Genomic DNA, 15,546 nt, shown 5'->3' on the forward strand with positions numbered 1-15,546 from the left:
CCGTCAGATTCCGAAGAACCCAATCTTTGAAACTTAAATCAAAAAAAGTCTCCTTCATTGGATTATCAATAATCCTCAACCATAACTGCTTAGTGTAGATACAGTTTCTTAGAATATGTTCCAAGTCTTCCTCCAATGCATAGCAGCGAGAGCAGGACTTATCATGTGTGATATGTCTACGGCACCTTTCCACATTACTTAAAAGCTTTCCGTGAAGCGTAAGCCACAACATATGGCGAATACGCTCAGGTCCAGGCCACTTCCAAACTGCATTCCAACAAGTATCTTCCTCATCCCACCCACTGGCTTCTATAGCATTATAAGCTGAACTAGTTGTGAACAGCCCAGACGAGGAATGACCCCAGAAAATTAAGTCTTCCCCATACTCTTGCTTAGGAGGAATGAATTTAGCAATCTTCAACAAACACCTGTTAGGTAAAAAATTTGAAAATTTATCCCACCACCAAATCCCATTCCCGTCAACATAGGCATTAACCGATAACTCCATCTCAGACATAGGCACCATATTAATAGCTTCTTGCAAGAGATTATTCTCATCGCCAAGCCACGGGTCCAACCAAAAACGAATTTTAGCTCCATCTCCGAGAGCCCATCTAACTCCACTGCAAATCTTAGGCCAATTCTTATTAAGAGCTTTCCAAAGATGAGAAGCTCCTAAAACACGATTAAGACTACTAAAATCATTCGCATCGAAGTTATACTTAGCCCTAAGCACCTTCACCCAGAATTTATCCGGGCTCGCGATTACTTGCCAACCAATCTTCATGATTAAAGCTTTATTCATGGAAAACATGTTCTTAAAACCAAGGCCCCCATGATTTTTAGGTTGACAAACGGTGGACCACTTGACGAGCCCCATCTTCTTAACTTCATTTGACCCGCCCCATAAGAATTTCCTACACATCCGTTCAATATCATCAGAGTTACCTTTGGGGAGAGCAAGAGTTTGCATTGAATAAAGAGGAATTGCAGCTAAAACGGACTTGGCCAAAGTAGCCCTTCCCGCCATAGCTAATGAATTAGCTTTCCAATTAGAAAATCTGGACCTGACCCGATGCATAATATTGGAAGTGTGCTTTTTCGTTAAACGCCCATGAAGGAGAGGAATGCCCAGATACGTGCCTAAATCAGAGGTAATATCGAAACCCAACCTGGCCGCGATAGAATTTCCCATACTAACAGAAACATTACGAGAGAAGAGCACCTTCGTTTTGTCCCTGTTAATCCTTTGGCCTGAAGATTCGCAAAAAATAGACAACGTCCTGTTAACCACATCAGCTTGCTCAGTAGAAGCCTCACTAAACAACAATAAATCATCCGCAAAGAATAAATATGGCAAATCTGGGCAGTTGCGGTTCATTTTCAGCGGTTTCCAGTGCACTCCTGATTAATTAGATGCCCAAGCCGTTCAATACATAACACAAAAAACTTGAAAATACATCACTGAACTTGTTCAATTAGTCGGTTAATTTGGTTACGTCAATAAAATATAAAGATTAATACTTAAACACAAAATAAACAATATTTGATTATTCGAATTGAATTTCTAAAAAAAAAAAAACAATTGAACTATTTTTTTTATTGATCAAAGCGAACTAACCGAATTAATCAAAACTTTTAACTAAACTTAATTAAAATAGATCAATTAATTTGGTTTAACAGAAAATTTATTGATAATGGACAACAACTATCAATATCAGATCAAAATGAGTTTTTTATGCTACTCTTTTTTATTGTTAGGAGAGACTTATTCAATGGAGATTGCCAATAAATTGTAATTAAAATAATAAGAAAGAATAAAGCTTCACGTCTAATTGATTTGGCAAGTAAAGAAGGTACATATACACGTAAAAAGCTTATATTATATTCATATTTATGGCCCCACTTCCAACAATTTTTGAGTTGTAATGTAAACCTTTGCTCCTCCTTCCAAACTACTATAATACTCCCTCCGTCTCAATAGAGTTGTCCACTTTGCCTTTATCACACAGTTTAAGAAAAGTAATTATTGTTTATGGATTTTATAAAATTTCCCTTACTTTTTTTGTCATACCCTTATTTAATATAGAGTCCACTTGCAATTCACTTTCAATTTACTCATTAGTGGATTTTAAATAGGAGTAGTATAAAAAATTTGAGTGTAAAAATTAATTACTTTTTGAAAGTGGACAAGAGTTTTGGGACAGAGGGAGTATAATATTTAAATAAATTGGTTCTTCAATCCTTGAACTATATTTTTGGAGTGTGCAAATACGAAATAGATTTTAATTTAATTTAAAATTATAAAAATATTTAAATTTAGATCCAGTTCGAATTCAATCAATAGTAAAAAATTCAGTTGGTAATTAAAAAAATTAATTGAACTGATTGATTTTGTTCGATTCATATACGCACTTGAATTCGACAGTCACATAATTGGTATTGTGAGTGTTTTACCATATATAGACATGTAATATGTGTTGCCATATAAATACATTACTCAAATGATAGATTAGATATCCTAATACAATATAGAATAGTTAAAATTTAAAAATATTAATATTAATTCAATATGTAATAATAACAGTAAGATCTTTAAAATATTATAAACCGTTGGATCACAGGAAGAGTAATTAAACGGTAGGGAGAGCATCAAAAGCATGCAAACCCGTCACCTTAGCATTTCTGCAAGTACGGCAAAAACGACCGTCGTTTATCTCCTTCCTTCATAACCGCTCTATTCTTCACATAATGTTCTTCAACTTCAACAACATCAATTTGCGGTTTGTAATAACAACGGTTATTAAGCGGTTCCCTGACGTCCCTGCTTCAGTCCCCGCTGTTCCCACCATCTGCTTCAATCCCTACCGTTCCCCGCCATCCCCGATGCCGTTCCCGCCGTCCACTACTCTGGTAACCGCTGTCCACTATCCCTGCATCCGGTAATAAACAGTCCCTGTTTTTGTTGATTAAAATTTTACATAGAAATTAATAGGTTAATTATTGGTTCGTTTCTTAGTTTTTGTTAATTAGAGTTTTATTAGGTACGAATTTTCTTAGTTTAATTAGGGTAATTTAATATATCACTTGTATATTATTCAACTGAAGTCAATAAAATTTGAGAAGAAAGTGAGAGTCAGTTTCTTAGCATTTCTCCTTTTGGTGATGGCGACCAAATCCTTTGTTAACACGGTATTATCAATGCCTCATGGCTGTTTTTTCTCTGTTCTAGTGGTTGATTTATATTAGTTTAGTAACTTAATTTTGCTTAAACTAACGCTTACTTAATTAACCGCTTTCATGTTTCAAGAATTTACAAATTTCAAAGTATGTTTGTGGTCGATTTGTTGGTCTTGTTTTTTTTTGTTGAATTATGTCGTTTGTAGAGTAGATAATTCCGCCATTGTTGTTCCCTTTTCATATTATTAATCAATTTTAACGCTAATCCTCTTCTTCCAACCCAATCATCAACACCGATCAAAAATTTGAAAAATCAGTGTCATTCCATAAATAGTGATCAGTGTCATTCCAAATTTGAGAAAATGACTTCTAAATCTGAAAAAAATAACTTTAATTTATGAGTGTGTGTTTTTTAATATTTATGATTGATTACCCATAAAAAACACAAACAAAAGTTAAAGTAATCTTAGCTTGATGGTTTTTAATTACTGTCAATAAATCTGTTGTTTCTTCAACAATTGCAAATGATTTTAGTTATCAACAAGGAGAGTTAAAAGGAATGATAGATGTCAGAACTATAAAAATGCGATTGAAGACAATATTCAATATATCTTCATATCACTTCCCCTTTATGGGTGTATATAAATCAGTCTAAATATTTAAAAATAATATTAATTTATAAAATACAATGTCTAATATTTTCTTTGTTTGTGTTTTTTTTTTGACATATATTTCTAAACGAGAGGCCTCCCAAACACTTTTTACTCTCCATCGTCAATTGGCGGAACTCCTCTACCATCTGCTATGCGTACCACAAAAATCAAGTAGATAATTCGAGAATACTGCTCCAGTATCAGGTACAAACTTTTGTTCTGCCAATGGATTACAGGTAAGTATTCTTTTTAATATTATATTTTATTTTTCGTGCTACCGTTCGTTTAGCAAATTATTCAAGTTTGGAATAATTTAATTTGTTAAACGAATGTGTATTTGGATGGCTCTTATAATAGCCACAAAGTCCACATTGTTTTATTTATTTCAAAGAATGACTCATTTTCTTCATGAGATGGTCATTCTTCTTTCTATTTATATATTGTTATCTCTGGCAAAAAAAAAAAAAAAAAAAAAAAGTAAAAAATAAAATAAAATTGGAGTAATAAAAACAGAAGAGTTCGTTAGACAATTCCAAAAACAGACTCTTCTTCTTCGTTTTCTTAATATTATTGTTATTATATTTCTTCATTTTCAACCACCTTTCTTCTCATCGGCGGTTTCCGGTCGTAGCGTGGTGGCGGTTCCGGTGGCCGTGACAGTTCTTCTGACAATTTGATTTAACAAGAACACAGCGAAAAAAAATGGCGTACAGGAGAAGACAGGGAATGGCGAGAGCATCAACGTTCAAAGATGAAATAAGTCATAGAGAGCCCGATGAACAAAAAGAGCATAATAAATCTATGTTAAAGTCCTCACATACTTTTAATTCCACCTCATCTCTTGCCGCTCAGGCAATCAGAGCCTCCGCTGCTCATCGTGAATCTTCTCTTTCCTCCGCTTACACCGCCGCCGGTACCAGTACCGGAGATTCCCTCCCGCAGAAATCTAAGGTCAATTTTTTTATAAGTGTTTGATCTTGTTTTTTTTTTTGTTTTTTTTTGGTTCCAAATTTATTTGATTTGAATTGCATTATTTGTTAACTGTATGACATTTTGATGGATTGAATTTTGATGTTTAATTTAATTAATACCTATTCCATGATTAAATAAATTTATTTCAAAATGCGATGTGTTTTTTTTTTCACTTTTAATGAATTGAATTGACTGATTGCAATTTGTGAACTTATTGTTATTGTGTATTTATGAACATGATGGAGATTTTGTATGCATTTTTTCGGGTTTTCGACTTGAGAATTGTGATGTGATGGTTGTGTAGGTGTTTGATGCTTATGAGGATTCGTCAATGGGAAGCGATTCGAAAGGGTTTTGGGGTGTTCTTGCTAGAAAAGCTAAAGCAATTCTTGAAGATGATAATAATATGCCACAACAATTACAAACAACTACGCCTTCCAAATCATCTCGATTCCAAATGTCCGATCCTTTAAGTGAAGAGGTAATTGAGTTTGAGAGTTTAAACTTTGATTTCTGCCTGAAGTATAGAATTGGATTTTTTTTTAGATATTAAACATCAGTGAATCAATTGTAATACCTTATTGGTCTGTACTTCATCCTTGTTTTTTTCCTGTATTCTGCTTCCCATCAGTCTCAGCAGTCTAATTTAGCATCTGAGAGCTATAGGAGAGTGGATAATCCGACAATACGGAAGGGTTTGGATAGACTGACATCTTCGCTAAATCAGATCGGTGACAGCTTTGAAAAGGCTTTCGAGGTATGTCAATGCAGAACATTTTCACAAGTAGGTTTGCTTGAATACTCATATATGCTGCTCAAATACGCTACTGTTTCTTGCTTCAAACCGGTGATTCTTTTTTCAGGAAGGTCGTCATATAGTGGAAAATAAGACAGCGGATATCATACAAGAAACTCGAAGGCTGCAAATTAGGCGAAAAGATAGTCAAGCTTCTGGTGAAAATCTGATGCAACACATTCAGCCACACAATCAAATGAACCATGAAGATCAGTTGAAGGCATCTCGCGACGTAAGGTGGCAACTATGTAATTGTGGGTTACTGGTTCATGAGGCAATAGCTTTAGATGCTTTGAATTGAAAATGAGAAGTGCAAAATGAAAAATCATGTTTTCTTAGTTCTAAATCTAATAGGTAACTTATTATGCATAATTGACCATTAGCGCCAAAATATACGGAATTTAGAGATATGTGATATAGACAATGTGGGCATGAGGAGGAAAACGAAAGACCGAAGTAGTTGTTTCACTTCTGGGCTATTTTAATCGAAGCAGAATTTCTGATCCTGAAGTAGTGATGGACTAACTTTGATTTAGGTTTAGAGTTTATGATTTGATTGCTAAACTTACAATCCGACTTAATCAGAATACATTAACATGATATCAGGGTAAGAAGACAAAACTGGAAACAAAAAACAAAATAGAAGTTCTGTGAAAAGAGTGATAGATGATAACCCTTGTTGTTATTTCCTAGCTGGTGAAATGCATGATTGGCCTTTGTTTTGGTTTACAGGTTGCTATGGCAACTGCTGCAAAGGCAAAACTTCTCCTTCGTGAACTAAAAACAGTTAAAGCAGACCTGGCTTTTGCAAAACAAAGATGTTCGCAACTAGAGGAAGAGAATAAAATGCTTCGGGAGAATCGCGAAAAGGGTGGAAACCATGCTGATGATGACTTGGTATCGTAAATAATTTGATCCTAGTCTGAATTTTCTTGATATGATTTGTAGGATATGCTTGTACTTTATTTGGTGGTAGATAATAGGGAACATGATTAGCTTCTTCTTGGTGTGGCAGATTCGTCTTCAATTGGAGACACTTTTGGCTGAGAAGTCTCGTTTGGCACATGAGAACTCAGTATATGCCCGCGAAAACAGGTTTCTGAGAGAAATAGTTGAATACCATCAGCTCACCATGCAAGGTGTTGTTTATTTTGATGAATGCACTGAAGAAGTAACTGAAGTGTACCCTATTACAAGGATGCTATCTGTTTCTCCACCCTCTCCCATTTCTCCACCCTCACCTTCCGAGATCGATGAGTCTGCAACCCCATTTGTGACTAAGGAGATATTTCCTGTTCCCGACCCAGCACAAGAAGATCTGGATTCAAGAACTGATGCCCCACCAAGGTCTGATTTGCACATGCTTGAGGAAGAAGAGGCAATAATTGTGCCAACTAATAATGAAGAAGTTACAAAAGGTAATACTACAATACTTGAGGAAATTGCAAAACCAGCCAACAAATCATCTCCATAATTTAGGTGGTTCCATTATTTCTAACAAAAAGAAATACTTGTGAATTATTGGTTCTTCTACATATTTTTTCTTTCAATTTGCTTCCTTTGTTTAGATTTGGAAGAAGGGTGCATATGAGTGAATGCTCTTTTTGTTATTTATTAATCCCCAATTTTTTGTTGAACATATATTTTTTATAAAAAGAAATCTTTGTTCTTTGTTTCACTATTTTAAGAACAAACCTCCAGCCAGCCTTCTGCCGCGGTTATAGCATGATGTTCAAGCTGTTTCTTATTCCAGGAATGTTGCTAGCTAACCAGTTTTATGTTGTTTCCTCTTCATTTTTATTAAAAAAATAGAACAGAAAGACCATTACAAGTGAAAGTTGAGGGCTAGTCTCAGTTACATAGATAGGTAATTTTCAGCTTGCAGAAAAATATGGAAGGTGAACTCATTTGTACCTATTGCATATATACATATTTATATGCATACTGCTTCTTGTTGAATTAAATTATGGTATACTTATTAGGTGGTTGAACAGAATCTCAATTGGAATCAAAAAGGATGAATCAGAAAGGCAACTTAAAAGAACAGAAAATTATGCTATAATTCGGATAAACACGAAACCAAATTTAGTCAAGCAAGAATAAAGATTTTACTTGACACTTGAGATTGCACATATTGTATGGCTAGTCCCGAAACCAGAGACCAACTCGTTTTTTCATTTTATTTGTAATTTTATTTTTAAAACAAGATTAAATAGTCTCACTCATATCCTCGTGACGATTTAAAGCAAAATATATTGATTTCGGATTGGGATTCCTCAAGATCAAATGAACCTTATGGATCATGTTCACTAATCTGCTCCATTCATTTTCATTCATTATAAAATGAATAGTGTAGATTAATTTTATTAAAATTGGATCTTTTTGATCTACACCATTCATTTTATAATAAATGGTGAAAATTTGCTGAACATAACCCATAAAATTCATGTGAACTTGAAGGAATTCTATAGCATCAAGAAAATGGAACTCATCAAATACATACAAGAAAATCAATGCCTTGAAGGACAGGGTACTTTTTCAAAAAGGTGGGTAATTCATTTATGGTAAATGGACAATGAGAGATACAGTTAGTTCTTAGAGGAAGTGTATTTAAGGGGCCATTACATTACATGCACTCGAACCTTTCTGGATACAACAAATTAACAGCGAAAATTTATGTTTCATCTTTTTGGATCAGCTCAATTTCTTTGGCTGCTAAATTAATGAACAAAGCAGCGACGCATTTACTTGGTATTAGTTAAGTGTTTGAAGCTTGCAGATTAACATCTTTATACAGTATAACTCATCAGAATATCTGGAAAAACAAACTAGTCGACCCGTCGCCAAATGATCTGAGATCCGCCGCTTTAACCAAAGCTCTGCACAATGGACATGTCCTTTCCCTCTCAAACCTGGAATCATAATTTATGTCAGGAAATCATTTGTATGCAAAAAACAGAAAAAACTGCAACCACGATTCACCGATTGCAACTTAATGTAACTAACCATTCCGAGACGCAATCTTCGCAAAATATGTGTTTACATCGAAGTAGAATGGGAGCGTGCATCTTCTCCTGGCAAATAGCACATAGATCCCCAGCTGCAGTTACCTGCATTTACATAATTAAGAGCATTGTTTAATCAAAGCAATCTCAAAGCAAAACTGAGAGAGAAAATGATACATATCGACAGACTATTAAGATAACTAAGGTTAATCGAAAGGATCATCAAGCAACGTTATATATATTGCATGGACTCAAGAAATCAGACATATTATAACAGAAGATAATCAAGATTATTGAGCTCAAAATGAAAAGCTCGGTAGAACTTGCTTCTCAGTCTAACTGAAACTACTCTATAACATTGTTCATAGGCAACAAGAATATGTTATGTGACTAGCTGAAAGTATGAAAATTAGATCAGCATCACCGAGCATAAAACAAGTTCTTTAATTGCAGTTTAAAAAAGACACATAGTTCAAGTGTTAACAGCTATCAGATAAGACAAAAGATCAAGCATGTTACCCAAAAGCTAGCATTTGATAATACAGATTCAGATACATAATGGTACATGAATTTCTTAAAATGCATTTTAAAGTAATTATTAATCAATAGTTTGTTAAACGGGATCAAGTAACTGCAAGGAGCTGTCAGGAAGAGTAAGTGAACCGATCTTTGCAGTGCCAACATTCTCCTGAATGGTTTCATTCCCTATACATTGAGGCATAACTGGTCATCAATATTCCTAGCCTTCCCACTTTAACGAGAAAGTGTGATATAGTATAGACCTCATGAAGCAAAAGATTGAAATTTCTTAGAAAGATTCAATTTCATATATCGTTATTCTCATATAACTACAAGAGAAGTAGAGAGTGCAAGCAATGATACATGTATAGCCTCCACAAATCACCTAAGCATACTATTTCAAGTCAAACATCACCAAAAACCAAAGCAAAAACAAAAAATCAACAACATTACCTGTTCAGTTGTAGCATAAGCGCCATAATGAACCTCTTTCCGTGACAGTGCCTTTATCGAAGAAAAGAAGGACTGCACCTGCAAGTACCAACCCAAAAAAGAGTGTCACACAAAACAATGCAAGATGAAGGACATAAAAAGCTTGCCTCAAAAAGCTTCAACGTGAGAAGATCACATAAAAAGGAAATGAAAAGATAACAAAATTGCAAAACAGTGTACCTTCTCAACCACAGATGTGAGCTTGAAAGTCAAGTACAGCCCCGTCATTAGTGAGGAAAAGAGGCTACCATATTCTTTATTCAAAAAGAAACGGTACCAAACTGGTGTCGGCAACAACGCACGATATAATATTATCAGATATTCAATCAAAGTTAGCATCTGACCCTGGAAAATAAGACAGGATATATCAGACAACTAGATCATGAGCCAGTAAAAGTAAATTAAAAAAATTTATATAGAAAAAGCAGAAAAAGATAAATTAATGTTGTCCTATGGTTCTATTACTTCCTTCCACAGGACAAGAGGAAAGGGGGTTGCTAATCACAGCAGTCTTTTTCCACCATTTTTTCATTTCAAGAGCATGCATGATTCAAATAAATAGCTAGATTGCTACATATTATCTCACCTGCTTACGATAATTTCGGCCTCTACTATTCTTGTAATATATTAACAAGATACACTTGAGCACCATTGCTCCCTGTCGAACCAACGTATCTGGAAGGAACCAATAGCAAGAGACTATATAAATGGCACAGAAAATGAGAAAAATAACGGAAGGAAGAAAATACTGGCTAAAAGTCCAAAAAAAATGTGAAAAGAAATATAAGTAACATGACAGCGTTGATATTCAAAAACAACAAAAATTGTCATTTAAAGATAAAACAAAATTACAGAATCACACAAACAGATGATGTCACCGTCTAATTGAACATTTGTGTGTGTTCTGTCTAGTATTTAACAAATATGACTAGAAGGATAAAAAAAACACTAGACGCTGCAAAATTAAAATAAGAAAACCAGCCATGTTACATATCACGTGTGTGCTTAATTGGATCAACATTAATAATTTGCAAATAATCACATACCATTCACCATGATGATAAACATAGCATGCCAAAAAGGTGGTATAGATTTTGGAGGAAGCATGATTAAAGGGTATAAAAGATCATCATTTTTATACCACCAATAAACACCAGCCACATGAAGCGTGAAAGCTAGAGAGATGCCAACCAAGATGGAAATTTTCCTTTCTCCCTGCAACCACACAGAATAAAATGCTCGACAGTCACAATCTAGTCACTATAAGAAGCAACATTTTCTCAAAAATAAAAAATAAGAAGCAACATAATCTGAATTCTAACCTAAAGAAGTTTGACAATACTTATCGGAATAATTTAAATATAAACTATGTACCTTCAGAGCTGTTTGCTTCCGCATGATATCATTTGACTTGAACATAACAACAGCAATCCAAATTGTAACAAAGAACCCTGTAATCCCTTAAAGAAAAGCAAAAGTCACCACTTACAGAACATAGTGGTTTATGAAAGAGACTAAAATGAGAAACAAGAATTCCCAAACTAAAATGGTGTTTGGACTGCCCTTGAGGTCTTAAGAGAAAAAGATCCAAAAATAGAGCAGCAGCTTCAAATCCTCATGGGTCTTTTAATGAAAACAAAGATGCTACTTCAAAAAATTAAATTGACAAAAGAAAAAGGACCGAGGTAATTAGTGGGCAGTGGACATAATCAACGTTACTACTTTATTATATCTAGCTAAGGCAACTCCTCATACATGACACCAACCCCAAATCAACCCTATATTGATAAGACGTGGAATCTTAGATATTTTCACCAAAACAATGAAAATAATACTATCAAATTCTTTTAAGCTCTGATGACTAGAAGTAGAATATCATGCACCAAGTATTTCTCAGATTGCCTTTAACCAACAAAAGTTAAAAAGGAGATGTGTGGAAAAGTATATAAATGGACTTGAAGATTTATCCCAGAATATGGTGAAATAGAGAAAGCATATTATACAATGTAGCATTGCAGCCTAACCAAAAAGGCTTGGTGTTAACATTTAGTTGAATTGACTAAACTCTGTCAACGACAACCAAGATAGACAGGATACTAATATGCATGATTACCATTAAGTCATCAACATAAAGAGAAAGCAGAAAAGGGATAAATTTGGAAATAAATACAAGCTTTAAAAAGATTGAAATCGAATTTAACCCATTTATGATCTAATATGCACCCAAAAATTATGAAAAGAAGACAAGGAGCTAGAAAAAGGACAAAGCTTTGTTATGTATCTGGTGCAAATGGAATTACTCTGAAAATTAGATGAAGGGATCAGCACCAGTACAGCCTCAGTTCTGATGTTTACGAGTTCATCAATAATCAAGCATGACAAAAAAAGGCAACAACTACAGCAACAAAGAGACAATTTTAAGAATTTTAAACTTTCAATAGCAGGATATAAATAAATTAGTACCTTGCAAATGCTGACGAATGAAAACAACCAATAGAAGCAAAGAAAAAGGAAGAACTTGCTCAATCCATCTAGCAGCTTGTTGAATATCATATCTTTGATATGAAGAATCTCTTCCATTACCTCCACTACCATCAGCAGAAACTTCCCCATCTCCACTTGCACCCTGCTGACCAGCACTGCCGGCACCGCCACCTTCACCATTACGACGGTCATTTCCACTCTCTCCCTGGAATATATTGGATGCTAACCCAGCAATCAATGGTTGCTGCTGCTGTTGAGCAGAGACCACTTCATTTTGACCAACCACCAATCCAGTGCCACCACCATCTCTATCATGATCATGTTCCCCTGCACCAATTATCCTGATGGAAACCTCCCCAGCATTCGCTCCCGCAGAAGCAGCAGCATTAGAATCATCAATAATCAAAGGGTCAGATTCTTGATGATGAGTTGACCTAGAGAAGCTAGAATTCGCTGTTGTTGTTCTCAAAAGACCCGAATATTCTAACAAAGCAGAAATCGGCGCTTGAATTATACTCGAAGCCGATAATAATCCGTAACGCCTACCACCGTTATTATTATTACTACTGCTCGTAGTACTGCTCGATAAAGAAGAGCCTCTATACGCGTCGCCGGACGCATCCATTTGCGCAGATGATGAGCCTCTAACCCTAACCATAATCATCATAGATTACACATCATGATCATCATCATCAACAACAACAGCCTACCAATCATGATAAAACAACAACATAATAATAATAAAAAAAATCCTAAAATGAATACAATACAATAATGAGAATTAATAGTTACCTTCGAAGACGAAACTCCGTTTGATGATAATTCTTGAACAATTCAATAACGGAGAAACCCTAACCCTAAACCTGACCCTGACCCTGACCCTGACCCTTTTAGGTTTCAAGAATTGAAAAAGTCAATGAGGGTAATTTAGACTATGGGCAATCTTGATTAGCTTATGCTTCACGAAATTTGACGATCGGATATTGGAGAATTGAAAATGAGTGGTGTAATTGGTAGAGGTGATTATCAAAAATTGAGGTTGTGATTAGAGGACTGTTTGGTTTCTTTTTTTCTTTTCTTTTTCTTTTTAAATAATCGTCTCTTTCCTTCCTCTTGTTTTTAATTATTTAATCGCATGAGCAAAAGCAAATAAAAAACAAAGGAAGGAAAGAGAGAAGGAAATGTAATCAAATCTAATTAAAACTAAATGAGACAAAACATTCGTGAATTGGTGTTTAAATGTTTAGCAACCAAACATTATATTTTTGTATAGCCATTTTTATTAAAATTGATTTTATATGTTGTAAATCTTCAATTTCACGCGGCTATAATTTATTTTTGGCTAAATCTATCTGAAGGCCCCTGTACTATACATTTTTTTTTCATCTGGTCCCTGTACTAATTTTTTACTCATCTGAATCCCTCTACATACTGTATTTTGCTTAAAAGATCCTTTTTTAACGAAATGTAAATCACGTGTTCTCAAACTCCGTCTAACTAACAGATTTTTCCTTTGATAAAACCACGTAGGACAAAAAGGCTGACATGGATAATTTTTACATCCATAATTCTCAACTGGTGGACCCGCATCCTCATGGTATTCATGTCTAGTGCAACACTTGATCCTCTCTCTTTTCATCCTTCCCATATTATCGCTAAACCCTTATGTCGCTACCGCTGTTCCTCCATCTCCTTCCTCCACGCCGACTTCCTCCTGTTTTCTTCTCAACACCGTGTTCTCATGGTATTAATGTTCCAAAGATTGCATGTCAAAGCTACAACTGCTCATAACTTGAACCACTGAACGCAGCGGTGGCCGCTCGTTTTGAGCGGCGTGCGTGCAAGCTTCTAATTGTAGCTTCTTTTTTCTCTGAACTTCAAATTAGTCCAAGCAGCCACGTAATTTTAGTTCATCCTCCTTTGAACTTCATTGTGAAAATTTAGCAAACACCTTATCGGCAATTGAAAAACAGCCACAATTATGGTGAAGAATACTAGAATGGAGATTCAGCTTGCTTCTTTGGAGAAAATTAAAGAAAGTGAGCTATTAGAGATATCATGTATGTTCATAGCTTTTACTTTATTCAAAGAGGTATATGTCTGTTCATCTTTCTCTTTTCTCAAAAAATATTTGGCATTTAAAGATATATCTTTGTAGCTAAAGTTTACAATACACAAACAAAATTAATTGTATATCATGTCAAAATAATATGAAAAGCTCTCACTGTTAAATAATTTATCCTCTCATTGCTCTTCTCTTCTAAAGCTCTCAAATTTTGTTTCTTTCAGAAACGGGTCTTAATTATAATGGGGTTTGTCTCTGATATCGTTTTTTGTTACGATCGGTGCCAAATGATCTGAAATTAGAAAATGAAAAAAATGGCTCATGGTATGAGAGGAGCTAGATGTTATGAGCTTATATGGTTTGCTCGTAAAGAGAAACAGAAGAAGAAAACATGAAGGAGATGAAGATGAAAGGAGATGAAGAAGGTATTATTGAAACGGCAGTGTTTTCTATTTTTATTTGCAAAGCTACATCGTTTTGGTTAGTAAAGGTCATGTATTTAATTTTATGTGCGGCTGACATGGAAGTGTTATGAATATAATACTCGCACTAACAGAGTGTGAGAACACGCTCTCTCCATTCCGTTAAAAAAGGACCTTTTAAATAAAATATGGTATGTAGAGGGACTCAGACGAGTAAAAATTTAGTACAGGGACCATACGAAAAAAAAGTGTGTAGTACAGGGGCCTCCAGATGAGTTTAGCCTTTATTTTTGTATAACAATTTTTAAAAATAATTTATCATATCTTAAATTTTGGTAAGAAAAATAAATAAAATAAGTTAGTAGCTTTTAAAAAATATATTTTAAACTTGACATTCTAACTCTTTTACTCCTTCAATGAGATAGCGTAAAATAATCAAATCATTATATACAAACTGGATCTGAAACGTCAAAAGTTTATGGGGATAATTAGGAAAATACTTAAAAAAACAATTAGCATATGTTAACTACTATAATTTTCTAACTTAATTTTTGTCCAGCGTGTTTACTATTTATTTTTTTACTCTACTCTTTTATTTTCATACTCTACTGTTTTGAATTTATACTCCTCCTTCTTCTTTTTCTTCATCATTTTCTTCTTCTTTTCTTCTTTTTCTTCTTTCAGTTCATCCAAATAAAACAGCTAACAATTCAACAAATAAAGATTTTCAGCTTATAACAATTAAACAGATTAATTTTTCTATTTCTATCACCATTTTTTTGAAATTTATTGTGAGTTTCAAATTTAGTTTCGATCCACTCGAATTTTTAATTCGTAATCAAATCGCTTCAAATTTCACTTCGAATTCAAATAAAACAATCATAACTTTCTCCAAAAACAAAGAAAACTATAAATATATTAATTTATTTGTTCTCGTTAAAAATCTATTAAAAACGGT

At 34.3% G+C, this 15,546-nt stretch overlaps 2 protein-coding genes across 6 annotated transcripts; one reads left to right on the plus strand and one right to left on the minus strand.

Annotated features, from left to right (window-relative positions):
- The first annotated feature begins 4,373 nt into the window (after nucleotides 1-4,373).
- On the plus strand, nucleotides 4,374-7,301 carry LOC126666096 (uncharacterized). The gene is made up of 6 exons (XM_050359058.2): nucleotides 4,374-4,784; nucleotides 5,110-5,286; nucleotides 5,437-5,562; nucleotides 5,669-5,833; nucleotides 6,334-6,498; nucleotides 6,617-7,301. Exons 1-6 carry the CDS (start codon nucleotides 4,536-4,538, stop codon nucleotides 7,073-7,075), a joined length of 1,341 nt encoding a protein of 446 aa, XP_050215015.1. The 5' UTR covers nucleotides 4,374-4,535; the 3' UTR covers nucleotides 7,076-7,301.
- An 834-nt stretch (nucleotides 7,302-8,135) lies between these two features.
- Nucleotides 8,136-13,314, minus strand: LOC126664358 (uncharacterized). 5 transcript variants are annotated; one of them, XM_050356715.2, is made up of 9 exons: nucleotides 12,894-13,308; nucleotides 12,081-12,807; nucleotides 10,992-11,077; nucleotides 10,664-10,832; nucleotides 10,204-10,292; nucleotides 9,798-9,962; nucleotides 9,579-9,656; nucleotides 8,608-8,711; nucleotides 8,136-8,513 (listed from the first exon to the last, which is right to left on the minus strand). In XM_050356715.2, exons 2-9 carry the CDS (start codon nucleotides 12,766-12,768, stop codon nucleotides 8,408-8,410), a joined length of 1,485 nt encoding a protein of 494 aa, XP_050212672.1. In that variant the 5' UTR covers nucleotides 12,769-12,807; nucleotides 12,894-13,308; the 3' UTR covers nucleotides 8,136-8,407. The 5 variants fall into 5 exon arrangements, with proteins under 5 accessions (XP_050212672.1, XP_050212676.1, XP_050212671.1 ...); XM_050356719.2 differs by having other exon boundaries at nucleotides 10,992-11,068; nucleotides 12,894-13,307; XM_050356714.2 differs by lacking the exons at nucleotides 8,136-8,513; nucleotides 8,608-8,711 and adding an exon at nucleotides 9,081-9,311 and having other exon boundaries at nucleotides 12,894-13,314.
- Nucleotides 13,315-15,546: the final 2,232 nt, after the last annotated feature.

Source organism: Mercurialis annua, linkage group LG1-X (genome assembly GCF_937616625.2).
Source record: "Mercurialis annua linkage group LG1-X, ddMerAnnu1.2, whole genome shotgun sequence".
In the NCBI taxonomy this organism is placed as follows: Eukaryota; Viridiplantae; Streptophyta; class Magnoliopsida; order Malpighiales; family Euphorbiaceae; genus Mercurialis; species Mercurialis annua.